The 15,439-nt window shown below is 43.9% G+C and overlaps 3 protein-coding genes across 3 annotated transcripts; all 3 read right to left on the bottom strand.

Moving 5' to 3' along the window:
* Positions 1–262: 262 nt before the first annotated feature.
* Positions 263–2,762, bottom strand: LOC120665644 (cytochrome b-c1 complex subunit 7-like). The gene is made up of 4 exons (XM_039945270.1): positions 2,325–2,762; positions 2,061–2,218; positions 1,150–1,197; positions 263–576 (listed from the first exon to the last, which is right to left on the bottom strand). Exons 1-4 carry the CDS (start codon positions 2,419–2,421, stop codon positions 508–510), a joined length of 372 nt encoding a protein of 123 aa, XP_039801204.1. The 5' UTR covers positions 2,422–2,762; the 3' UTR covers positions 263–507.
* Positions 2,763–2,903: 141 nt separating this feature from the next.
* LOC120665638 lies at positions 2,904–5,483 on the bottom strand. Its single transcript, XM_039945261.1, has 7 exons — positions 5,112–5,483; positions 4,909–5,015; positions 4,643–4,708; positions 4,474–4,556; positions 3,528–3,574; positions 3,362–3,440; positions 2,904–3,260 (listed from the first exon to the last, which is right to left on the bottom strand). Exons 1-7 carry the CDS (start codon positions 5,357–5,359, stop codon positions 3,168–3,170), a joined length of 723 nt encoding a protein of 240 aa, XP_039801195.1. The 5' UTR covers positions 5,360–5,483; the 3' UTR covers positions 2,904–3,167.
* Positions 5,484–6,066: 583 nt separating this feature from the next.
* On the bottom strand, positions 6,067–10,887 carry LOC120665630 (zeta-carotene desaturase, chloroplastic/chromoplastic-like). The gene is made up of 14 exons (XM_039945247.1): positions 10,473–10,887; positions 9,883–10,007; positions 9,649–9,783; positions 9,408–9,480; positions 8,924–8,997; positions 8,689–8,793; positions 8,283–8,527; positions 8,098–8,185; positions 7,915–7,957; positions 7,670–7,826; positions 7,351–7,479; positions 7,042–7,114; positions 6,712–6,876; positions 6,067–6,578 (listed from the first exon to the last, which is right to left on the bottom strand). The coding sequence occupies exons 1-14, from the start codon at positions 10,633–10,635 to the stop codon at positions 6,420–6,422; spliced, it is 1,734 nt and encodes a 577-aa protein (XP_039801181.1). The 5' UTR covers positions 10,636–10,887; the 3' UTR covers positions 6,067–6,419.
* Between the last annotated feature and the right edge of the window lie 4,552 nt (positions 10,888–15,439).

Below are 15,439 nucleotides of genomic sequence, written 5' to 3'. Positions count from 1 at the left end.
TTGCTCTTTTTTATTGTTGTATAGCCCGAAAATTTGCAACTGGGTCATGCAATGAAAAAGCACAGGGTTTTCTTTTCTTTTACTGGAAATGAGCGCACTCGTCACTCGTGCCTTGTACATGTGGCGATAATCGGAAATACAGTGCGTATTGGCGTTGCACGCAGAAACGTGAAGGACAGGCATGTCTGCTGTTCTGGTACTCCCACTCTGGCATTGCAGTTCAAGCACGAAATAGTAGCTTTGATCAGCACACGCTCGCAAATGATCGACACAAAACTATACTCCGCAGCGGTAGCACCGAGCGGACTTCAGAAACAATATTCCAGTTCACAAAACGTACTGAATCGTTCAGGACTTCGCAACTACACAAAGGCTCCGTCAACTATTACATTGCGCTGACACAGTGGGTTTTGGGCTGGCAGTGTCTTTGATTAAACATAATACACACTATAGCACCATCGCTGTATTTTATTGCGATCATTGTTAGATCATAATGAAGAAAGCACATTATGGGATGGTTCTCTGGTACAGGGGAAGTGCTCCCAGAGCTTCACGCTCTGCATTCTCCTTTTTCACCTGCAATGAATTCAGATGCATGAAACAGCAGCCATCTAGAGGACTAGAGAAGATTTTACCATGAAATGCTTCCAACTAGATATGATTTCTAGCAAAAAATACAATAAAACTACTTAATGAATCTAACATCTTAATGGGAAAAGTGCCTCTAACACAAAAGTTCAGGGATATCCTCACATATCAACATCAATTAAATGTTGATGACACATTCTACATCCAAGGTGATGAAACAAGTGGAATCAAAACGAGCACAAAACAACTTCAGATATTGCCCCAAACAGGATCGACTCAAGTTCTTTCACCATATGGAACCAACTTTAGATAACAGAGGCACAAACACAACAGATTCAAGTTTACCTGGGGATTAGTAATTTGGTATGATTTGATAATGAGAAAGGAATGCAGTAATACACAATACAGCAAGCTAAGGAATAGGGGGAAAAAGAAATTAGCGAGACCCCACACAATGAAGATACTATACCGATAAGACATATTGGTAGAAGAAAGCAGAAGACAAGTGATTAATCATATCTGGGAAGAAACAAAATGATAAGGAGAAACCAATGCACTCACAAGAGCAAGCATGTCAGAAAGGTAGCTTCTGAATGGCGTCTGTATTGCCTGTCAAAAGAAATCAAGGTGTCAATACATGATGCACCAATTGATGTCTCAATGGATTCTAGAAACATAATAAATAATTTCAGCGATTACTAGAAAAACAATGCCCTTAAAAATGTATGTTTGTCAACAAAAATAGAGCCTGTTAGAAGCACTTACAGAGTGGCGCTAGGTGAATTTCAGATATGCTAGACTAGTTAAACGAGTTATATAATATATCTCCAGCTGCATCAATAAATCCTCAAAAATAAAAAGACGGACATAGAACAACACAATCTCCATAAATTAGTAATGGGTAATGGTCCTAGTGGTCACTTCACAGCTCAACTAGGCCCTTAAACTTTTTAGCTCAAAACTGTATAAGATTAGAGCCCGGCCCTTTTAGGGCCCAGCCTTAGATTATCTAGGCCAAATTTGACAGCCCTTTACCACCCCTAGGCCCTAGTCCATATATAACACAGGAAAAGAAGACATGGGACAATTGCGCTCAGCATACACGGATATAACTATCACAAGTTCACAACATCCGTCAAAAGCAGGAAAACCTACATCACCAATCACTAAAACTTCCACCTTTTCCATTAAACAAGCATCTACAGCGACGTTATCCAATTCATGAAGCAAGCTCCAGTTTGAAATTAACCAACTAGGAAAACTACCCCCACAATCAGTGTGGCAATTTACAATGTCCACAATCACCACCACAAACTAAGGGATGAACGAAAATAGCAAGCATTACGTGTCAAAACCATAGCAAATGGGAAATCACATCAGCAATAACTAAACTCCTTTACTCTCTGTTTCCACAAGTTCACAAGCGCCTACATCCATTCTACAACCCAATCCCAGTCACCTAGAGTCCTGACCTGGAGGTCGTCGGGGAGGTACTGGTGCTTCATGGAGAGGTCCATGGCCCGCTTCAGGCGCTGGTTGCGCGCGTCCACCACCTCCCGCGGCAGGCGCGCCAGCGCCTCCTTGATGTCCAGATCGTGGTACGGGTCGTACAGGTCGTCGTACCGGAGCCCTGCGCCGGCGACACAGCAAGGGAAGAACCGATCAGGGACGCCGCCGAAGATCCTGGCTAGCCCCTAGCGGGTGGTTGGGAGCGGGGAGGAGGGTGCAGTGCCGACCGTATTTGCGGAGGCGGGAGGCGACGGCGTTCCGGTGGAGGCGCGCCAGCGGGTTCCGGCGCGGGTTCACGAACCACGCCGAGAACCTGGTGAGCATCCTCGCGAAGGTTCCGGAAGGTCCCGCGGCCTCGTGCGTGTGCTTCCGATGATCGCCGGAGTAGTTCCAGAGAGCTTTGGCTTCCCACCGTCTTCGTCACCACACGGTGTCCTGGTGCTTGGGTAGGTGGGGGGAGTTTTGTGTGGTCCGAGAAGGCCGGAGAAGCTTCCGGGGGTGACGAGGATGGGCGGCACAAGATGGATGGGCCGACCCATTTCGGTAAGTTCAGAAATGGACAGAATAAGAATGGGCCTATCTGATTCAGATCATCAGATGTGGTTTATTTGGGAATATAAGAGTTTTGTTTTTTTTAACAGATTTGATCAAGGATTAGATCAAATTTGCACCTAAATCATGGGAACTCGGGTCGTAAATCGTAATGCTTTTATTACCGGAAGATTTGGAGGCTTGTTTATGAATGTTTTACCTTAATCTTTGGCGTAAGCATCTGTCTAACATATTTACTTCAGTTTTTTTTAAAAAAAAAAGGAAGAAAGAAAATAGAGCTGTTTTTTTTTTTGCAACTTGGAAAAGTACAAGTCTTCAAAGGCCAATCGATGTGACACATTTCATCTTACCTACTGTACTGTTCGCCCAGTTTGTTTCTTACAGAATCCCTTGATCTGCTGCCTTGTCCTCACACGCTAGAAAACGATGATTTCAACATTGCTGGTTTCTCAAAATGGAGCTCTAGCAGACAGCTTTGCACATTTCTGATCATGCGCATTGCAGTTTCTGCTTCAGCCTCAGCTGCCTTTCCGCTGCTCCGGAGCAGACACGAATATCTGGCTGATGGCCTCGAGCGCAGAGACGTCCCAGCTCTCAGAGTGCCGAACCACCTGAACAAATGCAACCAAAAAAATTGGCAGTGTTTTCGATTTCCTTCGGTCATAACTCATAAAGGAGATAACTTTACAAGGATTGGGTTCTCTGACGCTACCTTGTAATCTTCGTTCAGATCATAGGTTGTGTTCCCTCTAATCGCAATCAAAGGCCTCCAGGGAAGCCTCAAATATGTCCTGAAAATATGTGAATGTGTTAGTCAAAGAGAACACAATTATCTTGTAAAACATTGCAGGAAAAAAAACAAAGATTTTTTTATGCACCTCAGTTTCCATGTTGCTTTGACGAACTTTGTTTCAACCCTCAAACCCTGTGAGATTTGAAACAATTTTAAAAATGCGCAGACTGAACGTGTTTCAGTATGGATCATAAGTTCATATTTTTTTCAACCTTCAACTACGAAACCGGACAACATAGGCCATCCAACTGTCAAAACTGGGCAAATTTGGCCCTTGGAGTAATTTTGAAGGTGGTTTTGCATTTTCTAAAAAGATTAAATAAATCTAATTAGATCTAAAAAATCAAAACTAATTCACTTTAAATCAGAAAAATATGAAACTAGTACCAATTTTTTTTTTAAAATGTAACCTATCTATTATTGCTCCATTTGAATCTTAGTTATTAAAAATAATAGGCACAACTGCTGGCGACCAAATATTATGAACATAAAAAAATTAGATCTGAATAGCTCACAAGTCATGTACCAATAAATAGGTTATATTTTTAGAAAACTTTTGATACCCATTTCATAACTTTTTGACTTAAAATGAATTACTTATAAATTTTTTAGTGTAAAATTAAATTTTTTTAATTCTCACAAAATGGAAACCCACCTTCAAAACCACTCCAGGGGCTAAATTTGCCCGGTTTTGACAGTTGGATGGCCTATGTTGTCCGATTTCGTAGTTGAAGGTTGAAGATCGGACTTTTGCGATAGTTGGAGGGTGTAAACTGGACTTTTCCTTTTTTTTTCAAATGACTGTTCAATTCGAGTTGGGACTTGGTGATAACCTACAAGTCTACAACTTTTCCTTTCAAAAAAAATTCTTCCTTTCAAAAAATACAAGTCTACAACTACAGGAATGTCAAGTTGGTTCTTGCAATTCAGAACTAAACAAAATTTTCAGATGCCAACGCAGAATTGCGAGTCAGAAACAAAGTTTCCGCAAAGGAATCTCTGAATTCCAGCCAACAAATGGCGTTTGTTACCTTTTCAATGTTCTCGAGCTCAAGCGAAGGGCTGTCGAAGAATGGTACTAGTAGATCCAGATTCTGAGAGTATCTAGATAGTCCTATGAGAAACAATAATGCACTCGTGGTCACAAACCCCTCAACTCTTTCTTTTCTTTTTTAAGAAAAAAGGAGACATCAGACATACCCCGAAACTTTATCGTCGGATCCTCAAACAAGCAATCTTCAGTGTATATGCCCGGAGTGAAATCCCCTGCAATGCTAGAGGAGCTGGTTATCATTTCCTTGCACATTTCTCTGAACAATCCGTATCATGCTTTGTTCGCATGCATCAAATTTTGCAATTTTATCTGGTTCAATCAGCTCTGTAATCTATCAGCCGCCAATCCGCCATGATCATCGAAGCAAATCCCTGGTGAAAGAACGCAGCAAGGTGCAAGAAAAAACCCGTACCGGTGAGGAAGTAGGCGCGCCGGTAGTCGTCTTCGAGCAAGGCGAGCACATCCTCGACGCTGCCGCACGGCGGCGGGTCCGGCGCCTCACCCTGCTCGGCAGCGTCCCTGCACGGCCCGAGCCAAGAAAAATGGATGCTGGATGCTGCGGAATCCAAATCCCAGAGCCGAGGGTGAGCCTGACGAACGAGAGGCTAAGCTTGCCTGGGCGTCTTGTTTGGGGCAATGGTTCGGAGGAGCTCGGTGACGGCGCCGACGGCCGCCCTGACCACCGGCGGCGCGTCCGGCGCAGCTCGAACGACGCCGCCCGGGAGACGCCGGTGGCGGCGCCTCGGTCCCTGCAGCGGGACGCGCGAGCCGGAGATGGGCTGGAGGACGCCGCCGGCGCGCCGCAGGTGGCTGCTCGACGGCCAGGCCGGGGCCGGCCCGGCAGCTGGGCTTGGCGCCATCATCCACCAACTGCCGCTTGCTCAGGGGAACAAACACAACCAAAGGAGCTCGTGCTCTCTCGTGGCCGTCAGGGTCTCACAGACCACATGAGGTCGCGAGACCTTCAATTTTTTTTTCCCGAACAGGCAGAAGGGAGGAGACATATCTGGTGTAATCACGGAATTGGTGAAATCACCGTACAATCCGACTAAAAAGGTCTTCAAAAAATTCTAAAAAAAATCATGAATGTACATCTCGGTCTACCCCATCTACATATAAAATTTCATGGTCAAATTCATCTTACTCTAGCTGTTACAAAAAAGACAAATTTGGGCTGCATTTGAACGTTACTGATTGTCAGAAAATTTGTCTTTTTTGTAACTGCAAGTGTAAGATGAATTTGATCGTGGAAATTTATATGTAGATGGGGTAGACCGAGATGTATATTCATGATTTTTTTCAGAATTTTTTGAAGACCTTTTTAGTCGGATTGCACGGTGATTTCACCAGTTCCGTGATTGCACCATGTCTCCAGGCAGAAGAGCTACGTATCTGTATTAAAAAGAAGGTCGTGAGGCCTTCACAGCGACACGCTCAGGAAAGTGACCTGTTTCAGTTTCCAGCACAGCGGCCAGCCGGGCTAGAGCAGCATTTTTCATGAACCAAACCGCAATTGTACATGGCCTAGCAGCAATAGTATTCAGATGAAATGAAAAGGCTACGAGTGCCGGAGCTGAATCAGCTGATAACAAGATATGTGTGTGTAAAAGCCACACCTTGATAAAAATCATCCAGCAATTGCCCTCGGATAATCGCTTGCTGTTTTCTCGCAAAGCGTAAGAACAGTGTGTGCTGTAGGTATATATCAGCAATCAATCGTCCCGATGAATGATCAATCAAGTTCCAGCTTAACATACACACTGCCTGATGTAATCCCGTATGCCACCTAGATACCTGGTTCTCAGATCTGGACCGGAAAAGCCGCGGCGGATGTAATGCTCAAATAGGATTTACAAGAGGTCGCCTGCAACCAGAATCGAGAAAGATATGATCTGGCTGTTCCAGCATGTGCGATGGCAAGGCTCAACTTGTCTGCAGGACTTGGACATTTCCCAACGCCTTCTCGCTGTCGTCGATCACTAGCTTCTTTCGCAGGGCCAGCAGCTCCTCCCCAGCACCGCAGATGTAGGCTGCGGTTCGCCTGCCAGAGAGAGTTGCTCCTTCCATGCTGTCGATGTAGTCCTGAACACATAGCACAAAATTAGGAGCATCTCTTAAAATTAAATCCCTGGTGTGCAGACAGCCAGACACCGAAATTTGAAATGGTAAAATTTTAGCATTTCCTGATCCATTGATTCCTGTAGATGAACAATACCTGTTTCGTGTAAGATCCAGACAGGAAGAAGTTTTTAACAGGCGTCTTCTGGTCAGGTCTGAATGGGTCATTTCCAGGAGCCTCGCGATACAAAGATTGTCCAATTTTCACCACACTGGACCATGTGACTTCCAATCCCCGGGCAGATGGGAACAATTCTACAACCTGCAGGAAACCATATATGTGTTGGTATTGAGGTGAGCTTGGGAGAATATAAATACATAATACAATCACAAGAAATCTCGTACTATCTTTTTAAGTACTTCCAAACTAGACACAGTAGTTGTAGCAGTAACTATACAAAAAAACAGATGTTATTTTCAAACTTACCTGCTTTTGAACCTTACTGATGATCTCCTCATTTGGCAATGGCATGTATGGATCACCAGGAGTTAGCACAGCTCTGCAAATGAATCAAGCGTTGAATATGAATACGTTTGCACAAAGAAATCAATTTGATAGTTGAAACACAGTAGTTGTAAGTTGTAATGTGCTAGCAACCTAGCAAGCTAAAATGTATACAAACAAGAAGTTCAAAATGATATGTCAAAAAGTGAGTACTATCACGAGCACTGAATCTTCATAAACTATTCCAGACCACCAAAGTAGAAAATATTCAGAATGGAACTGTAGACTTACTGGATCAGGGAACCTTGTCCTTCAATGTAGTAATCAGCAGGAGATGAGAGTGCAAGGTCCGAAAAACAGGAAAAGTCCGCATCTGGAGTGTACAGGAGGTTATCCAAACCGACCGCTTTTTCTAGTTGTCTACATCAAAGATAAGAGAAGTATCACTGAGTGAGCATGGAGGAATTCAATTTGCATTTGCACAAATATCTATTACATAAAGCAAATGTAATCTTCATGAAACATTCCGATATGAGTGGTGAGAATTTTAAATTATCCAGTCTAAAACCAAATAAGTCAAATACTAAATATGCAGGGGGGCATCAGCTACCTTGATTTTTCTAAATCTTGAAGTTCAGTAACCCATCCATTGTAGCGAAGCTGAACAGTGACAACAGGAACACCATCCAACTTGTAGATATTGTCAAACATTTCCCAATCCCTCCATTCTGACGGTAGTAGTCTTTTGATCCCCGGTACATCGCAAGCTGTGCAATTATCGAAACCAAGTTAAGTGAGTATGGTTGGAAGTGCTAATTAGACAAGAAACAAAAGACAAGGAAGAAGAAAAAGAACCTGCAACATATGCATCAGCTTTTATTATCTCTCTGCTTGTGGCCTAAAAATATCCAGATGTATGAAAATATCAATACAAATATAAAGAATAGTTAAGGCTACAGAGTTAGTCATATTTTCCACTTATGATCTAGCTGCATAATCAAGCAAACCAGAAACTGATATACTGACGAGAAATCTTACCTTGGAGAGAAGAAGGCCTTTAACGTAGGTCTCTCCATCAGGTGATTTCTCATAGAGAACCTCCCTGCATCCCCACCTTAAGTGAAACCTGAAGGATTTGTTACATGACATAAGTTTTCATATGTATGGTAGTACCTAGACAAAGACCGTTCACAAGAAAATTTTGTCTTTGTCATCATTCATACCTACCACCCCTGTCTGTTATGTACTTCTTTATTGGGCCACTTAAATAAACATCAGGCGAACCCTTTAGCATGCGTAACAAAGATGCCTCTGTTTTTGTGGCAAACAGAGTGAAAATTGTAAGCATGCAACGTGCACTAATATTATCACAGTCGATGAAACCCAGAGCATAAGCAACAGGATCCCACATCCTTGTGATGCTCTCCCGAGTACCACCTTTGGACATGAACCAATCACTGAAACTTACCTGAAAAAGGTACACTGGCAAATTTGCATTTAAATTGAAAAAAAAGAGCTATCACTGGGTTACGATGGTACATATTCTAAAAAGATACTTCATGAAAACTCCTACAAATGTCCAAGATGTAAACTCCTGATGAATCTTAAATAAAAGCATTGAATACTTACATCATCCAAGTCCCGCACTTGCTGCAATGCACCATCGGGGTCAACCAAAGCCCGAACAACTGGGCTTAGCGCAAGAGCAACTGCATTTCTTGCTTTATCATACACCTGCAAATAATTCAATGTTTCACAATTAAAAGGTCTAATGAAAACTATGTAATTAATAGTATGTAGTTGTTAAAAGACTGACAAATGAGGAATGCTTGAAGATTATAATATTCATGAATTATGGATTTACCTTCAGTTGGTTAGTTCGGAGGAACGCTTGAATACCATGTAATGGAGCTCCCACCGGGAACCGAAAATCAAGTTCTGTAAACCGATGCAAATAATATGAAAAAATACATTATAAGCTGCATGTAATATACAACAAAACATTGTTCAGTTAAGTTGCAGTATCATATTATGACATGTTATGCCTTATCACAGCTGAAGGACTAAGTAAATAGTGTGCCACAGGCCACAGCAAGCGGCACAAGCATTGTTATTTCTCAGAAAATACAAACAAATCCCTTAGCAGAACATTCAAAAGCAATATCGTATTTTCACTTTTTAAACTTGAATACTTGGTTAATACTTCAACACACTAGAAGTAATTGCACTTTTTTTTGCCTATCATAGGCATAGAGCAATTCCAAAAACTATTCAGAATAATAAAAATATTGCAGCACAAGAGCACTGTTCCACAACAAGGTTGATGAGTATATGAGCGCTGAACATACCACCGACTGCGCCCCCTTTGTTTACAAAAGTGTGTGTGTGTTCCTTCACCAGCAGGTTATTATCAGCACCAACCTGAAATACAATGAGTTCATCAGCAGATTGATGAGCTCTGAAGACATCCAATCTTAAAATTTCTCGAACAAAAACTAATTCAGAGTTATCTAAGTAAGGCAGTCAAACTAACAGTACACAACTAATTCAGCAAGTGTCTAGTGAGCTTAAGGTAAAAGATGCCTGTACCTTCTTCATGAGGCGGAACAGATTGCTGTAACACCCGAAGAACACGTGCAGCCCCATCTCGATATGGTTTCCTTGCCTATCGACAAATGAGCCAACCTTGCCGCCAATAAACGGCCGGGACTCGTACAAATCAACCTGCAAAACGTATCATTCCCAATTAGGACAATTAAAAGGCAGTGATATTCCCTGAACAAGTGAGCATTTAGCTCTTCTGAAGGCAACCAATCAGCTAACCTCATGTCCCTGGTCCAAAAGCTCAACGGCAGTGGACATGCCTGCGAGTCCTGCACCTATGATGGCCACCTTGAGCTTGGGCCCCCTGTAGTGCTCCGGCTCAGGTGGGAACAATCCTTTGGGAGCTGCCACACATGGAAAAGATCTCAGTTCAAAATTTCCATGTCAACCTGGAATTTCATCCCAAAGCTATTTAAACTGAAACAGAGCTGACAGCACAAAGTTAGAAACTTGGAGCAATCTACCACCCAGAATTCTACACCTTTTGGTCACAAAAGAGAACAACGGCGCGGTCTCCAGAACACAACTACGAGGAGAGTTTTCAATTATCAGAAGATATTTCTAGAGCATAGGGAAATTACAGTACCGTGAATGAACCTACGAACTAAAATCAAAAGGAACAAAAACTGTTTTCGATAGCCAAATTAAAACTCCAGGCTTGATTCAGGCCCAAAAAGACAAGATTTTTATGACCCAAGGGAGTATTGGAACTACGGTCTGGGAATTCCACAAGGATTGACAGTCTACGAACCCACTCTCAACTCACACCGCCCCAAGAAGAGAAGCGCGAGCAGGGTGCCGCTCCTCACCGTTGACGCCCATGTCGGAGACGTTGCTTTCGAGCGAGCACCGCACGACCGCGGCCCGGCGCTGCGGCAGCGGCAGCGGCAGCGGCCCCATCCCTGGCCGCTCCCGGCGCCGTCGAGCGGCGAGGGCCGGGGCCAGCGTGGAGGTGGCCGCCACGGAGGCCATGGGCGCGGCGGCAGCGGCGGCTCCGGCTGGCTACCTAGCACCCCTGGCAGCTGCGAGCGCGCGGTGGGGCGGTGCTGGTGCTGGTGGCGGCGGCAGTGGCCGGCAGCGGTAAACAAGACTACAAGAGGGAGGTAGGGATGGATGCTGGAAGGGGATGGGGGGCGAAGCGCCGGAGATGCCGTCGGGGGTAGGATTTGTCGCGGGGCCTCGTGGCAGCACCGCGCCGCACCAATGGTGGTGAATACAATACACAACGTTACAAAGCATGCGAGCGGGCACTTCCCCAGCTTCAGCTTCTGCTACGGGCACAACGGCGTGTATCCGCATTTGGAACATTATGCACTTTCCATGCTCATTGCAGAGTCTCTAAATGGTTTGTAGAGTTACAAAGATTAGATAACTTACAAAGATTAGATACCCCAACACTCTAATTATAGCAAGTCAAACTAAGTTAACTAAGTTTACTGAGCAAAAGGCACTAATATTTACAACATCTAGTTAGGCTGTGCATTTGTTTAGTACTATAGATAAACTTTGTTAAATTAGAGAATTTTGACTAAGAACAAAATTAAAATAAGCTATATTTTCAACTAATGGAGTACGAAATAGCATTTACTGGTCGCACGAGGGGTATCTAGATGGAATGGGAGGGTAGTGGACATGTAGGTTGCTACCAAATGTATGCATGTTTAGTGTGGTCCTCTTTTCGTTCTACGATTTGGTTTTTACACTATAGGATATGCGTTTAGAGTTTATGTGTATGTTTCACTTGTGTGCGTCATAGAATGGATCCCTAGGAAACTCGTGGGAAAGGTGCAAAGGGCTAAAAGAGGATCGGTAGCAGTTTTCTAATAGTCAAGTAGGTTTCTCGGTAGGAGTCTCTACTCATTTCTCTTTGTTTTATGTGGTGTGTTACACTACATCCTAAATAAAACTTATACCTACTACACTAAAATATACATCACATATATTGACATATACTATAAGATTTTTTTTTGAAATATATGACTTTTTATTTACATTTTTTGGAAATATATTTATATCAAACTTATGAACTTAAAGAAACATTTTAGAAAGAACCTACATGTAACATGCAAGTTTTATACAACAAATAAAAATTAAAATATGCTCAAAGGATCATAATTAAAATCCAAAATTTCTTGACAGCGAGATCTATTTGAATTACCACTTTCTGTTTTGTAGGTCGGTTGGTGGAGTTTCTTATCCCTCTTCTAATCATGTGTCCATCCACCCTACGAATACCATGTTGAATAATTAGGCAACTGCATGATTAAATTCCGAAATAAATAAATAAATCATAACCATGACTAGATCTAGCATGAATAACTCTATCATACTAGTAGCAAGACACAACCAGATCATGATTATCTCAGCAAACATGATAAAGAACTGGATTAAATAGCAGTATACGTACTGAGTTTTAGCCTTCGGAAAGACGAACGGCGCTGACGGGAAGAAGATGGTCCTGCGAACGGAGTGCAGCAAATGACGTCACAGAGGACGATACGCCGCAGCACCAGACTTAGACGGAGGGTGAGCCGTGGTGAAGATCATTGAGCAGTCGCGCCGGGCGCTTCCCAAAAACCTTATTCGCCCTCTCCCGGTGCAGGATTCCAAAGACGAAAGGTTCCGGAGACCTGCTCTCCCATTCACCGGTGCACGCCGACACTCGGGATGGAGAAGACTACGGTAGCGGTGCAGCAGCGAGAGGAGGCAAAACTCTAACTCAGATTAGATCTTCTTATGAATTCCCAAACCTAGGGGACTCCACGTATAGCGATATATGGTGCACTTTTTTTTATGAGGGAGGTGGTCCGTATTTATTGGGAGACAAACCCCCTACACCCTCGTCCATTAGCAATACGGGACTAATAGATGGTGTACCTCCTCTTAGCGCTAATGGGACTTTGAGATTTATTAGGATTATTTATATGGGTCAAGCCCATAAATCTAACAATCCCCCACCAGATCTCAAATGCCCATTTAGAGATTTGCCTGTTTCTCACTACCGTTTGATATACCGGCGTTTCGGTGAGGACTGTTAAGTTGAACTCTCACCTAGAGCTTCAAGCTACACTTATTCACAACTTGAACAATGGACTACGCCTTGAATTGCAAGTTTGGTGCGAACAAGTTTCACTCAAAGTCATAACCAGTACACGACTACCAGTAGCCTACTCCGCGGGTGGAGCATATACGTCATACTCCCTGGTCTCTTTATGAGCTTGCTAGAGATTACCCAAGTCTCATAGACTGCGACGTTCAACAGTCGGGCTCATATAGGTGTGTTTCTTTCAAGAGTATTCTGTAGGACAGCATCTTTGCTTAACCAAGCCAATAGAAACACATTAAGGCACATAGCCAACCTACCATACAGCATCTAAGACTATTGCATCTTGATCTAAAGAGGGTTTACAAAGAAATTACTCTCCTTAGTTAACCAATAGCTTGTTCTTCCCTGTAGCGAAAATGGCCTCTCATGCCATATTTCAATATAATGTTTTGGCGATTAATGACACACGCAACACTTGAACTAATGTGTTTGCTTAGATGATATACTCAGGCTTTTAGGTTCAAGTGATGACAAAGAGAAGAGAGGCGAAGCTAGGCCCGAAGGGCCGCCCCTACGGGGGTTCCGCTACCCGGTTAGCGGACGGGGGTCGAGGGGGAGCCGCCCCTCGCGGGTCTCAGGGCAGCGCCCTGAAACCTAAAAGAAATCAAGTCACCGGTTGAACCGACGCCAAGCAAATTACACACGTCGGTGCATTGACTTGAGCACGTCTGGGAGTTTTAGTATCACCGGTTAAACCGACGTAAGGCAAAATGTACTCATCGGTGCAATGACAGAGATGGCCTGCGGGCTAGGGTTTGGCACCGGATGAACCGACGATAGGAAGTTTGAATACGTCGGTGCAATGGCAGAAGCAGACCAAGGAAAATGCATACATCGGATGAACCGATGATGCACCGGTTAATGGCGTCGGTGCAGTTGTCCAGAGAGTTTGTTTTTCAAGGATCAGAGGACAGTTGCACTCACCGGTTAAACCGACGCTAACATTACATACACCGGTCGATTGCGTCGGTTGATTGCCCGTACACGTAACGGCTAGTTTTCAGTGGGCAGTTTAGTATCACCGGTTAAACCGACGATGGCGATTTGGGGAGCATCGGATTAACCGGCGTTAAGCACATTTCTGGCAGCTTTTCTCCAACGGCTATATTTGCTTGTGCTGCCTATATATACCCCCAAGGCCGCACCATTTGAGTGTGCTGGAGTTAAAAGAAGTATACTAGAGCTAAAGATCATCTCCAACCACCATAGAGCTTCATTGTACATCATATAGGCTTAAGCACACTTGTTAGAGTGCTTAGTGCTTGATTAGGGATTAGTTCTTGCGAGAGCTCCCTTGAGAGAAGTCTTGCTGCGGCAAGCAAACACTTGTACTCGTCGTGTGACCCTCCGACTTGGTGTGGAGTGGCAACGACACTTTGTGCGGGGAAGGAGGCCCCTACTTGGTGTTAAAGCTCCAAGATAGTGAAGACGGTGCCGTGGTGACGCTTCGAGATAGACGGTGGCGGTGACCTCGTCTTTGTGACTTGGTGTCACTTAGCCTTTGCTTGTCGGGAGCCTTGGAGGCGTGGCAAGACGGTGATCAAGCGAAGAGACTCGGTATCACACTTGTTCTTTGTGAGCAAGTGGCCGTGGACGTAGGGAGGGACTTTGGTGTCCTAACCGAACCACGTTAAATCGTGTGTCTTGGTGTCTTCACGGGAGTTTGCATATCCTCTCCCTTACCGCTTTACTTACCGCATTACGTTTCTGCATTTACTCTTTCTTGCTTACCTTTACTTTCCTAGTTAGTTTGATTAGGATTGACTATAGGTTGCAAGTCTTTTGGGGTAAGTAGAGGGTAGCATAGATAAACCTTAGTCATAACTAGCATGTGTAGGACGTGTTAGGTTTATCTTATTTAATTAGATTGAGCCCTAGGATAGAAAAGCGATTAGCGACCCTATTCACCCCCTCCCCCTCTAGGGTCGGACACCCCGGTGATCCTTACATTCCCAGGTCCTAATTCACGGGATCTCCGATCACATAGGTTGGGTTGCTACTATGGCAACTATACAGGTCTCAAACCCATCTCTCTCGATGCACCTTCTATCACATTCCGTGATAGCCCTTTTGTAAAGGGATCTGCCAGGTTTTTGTCTATTTGAATATAAGTTACACTTATTACTCCGGTTTCTCATCTTCCTGACAGACTTCAGTCATCTTTTAATGTGTCTTGATGACTTTGCATTATCCTTAGCACTGTTCACTTTGACTATCACCGTTTGATTGTCACAGTTCATAAGGATAGCCGGCACTGGTTTCTCAACCACAGGCAAGTCCATCAAGAGCTCACGCAGCCACTCTGCCTCAACAGTGGCTGTATCTAAAGCAGTAAGTTCTGCTTCCATAATTGATCTCGTCAAAATGATTTGTTTGCAAGACCTCCATGATATTGCACCACCTCCAAGGGTAAAAACATACCCACTAGTGGCATAAAGCTCATCAGCATCAGATATCCAGTTCGAATCACTATATCCCTCAAGCACAGCAAGGTACCCAGAATAGTGAATCTCATAACTCATAGTACCAACTAGATAGCGCATAACCCTTTCAAGTGCATGCCAATGATCAGTACCCGGGTTGGACATGAACCTGCTCAATTTGCTCACAGTAAAAGATATGTCGGGCCTCGTTGCGCTAGCTAAGTACATGAGTGAACCAATCATCTGG

Source organism: Panicum virgatum, chromosome 2K (genome assembly GCF_016808335.1).
Source record: "Panicum virgatum strain AP13 chromosome 2K, P.virgatum_v5, whole genome shotgun sequence".
Classification (NCBI taxonomy): Eukaryota; Viridiplantae; Streptophyta; class Magnoliopsida; order Poales; family Poaceae; genus Panicum; species Panicum virgatum.
Note: the sequence above shows the minus strand (reverse complement) of the source record. Positions and strands in the feature narration are given on the sequence as shown.

Bases quoted from the DNA above. Each gene is read 5' to 3' on its own strand.
- LOC120665630 (XM_039945247.1), bottom strand. From the start codon at position 10,635: ATGGCCTCCGTGGCGGCCACCTCCACGCTGGCCCCGGCCCTCGCCGCT. The intron at 10,008-10,472 runs GTGAGGAGCGGC...CATGTGTGGCAG, and splicing joins CTCCGACATGGGCGTCAACG to CTCCCAAAGGATTGTTCCCA. The intron at 8,186-8,282 runs GTATGAATGATG...CAAATCCTTCAG, and splicing joins ATAACAGACAGGGGTGGTAG to GTTTCACTTAAGGTGGGGAT.
- LOC120665638 (XM_039945261.1), bottom strand. From the start codon at position 5,359: ATGATGGCGCCAAGCCCAGCTGCCGGGCCGGCCCCGGCCTGGCCGTCG. The intron at 4,557-4,642 runs GTATGTCTGATG...TGTTTCTCATAG, and splicing joins TCCGACGATAAAGTTTCGGG to GACTATCTAGATACTCTCAG. The intron at 3,575-4,473 runs GTAACAAACGCC...CAAATCTCACAG, and splicing joins AGCTCGAGAACATTGAAAAG to GGTTTGAGGGTTGAAACAAA.
- LOC120665644 (XM_039945270.1), bottom strand. From the start codon at position 2,421: ATGCTCACCAGGTTCTCGGCGTGGTTCGTGAACCCGCGCCGGAACCCG. The intron at 1,198-2,060 runs GTCAGGACTCTA...TTCTTTTGACAG, and splicing joins ACCTCCCCGACGACCTCCAG to GCAATACAGACGCCATTCAG. The intron at 577-1,149 runs GTGAGTGCATTG...AATTCATTGCAG, and splicing joins TTTCTGACATGCTTGCTCTT to GTGAAAAAGGAGAATGCAGA.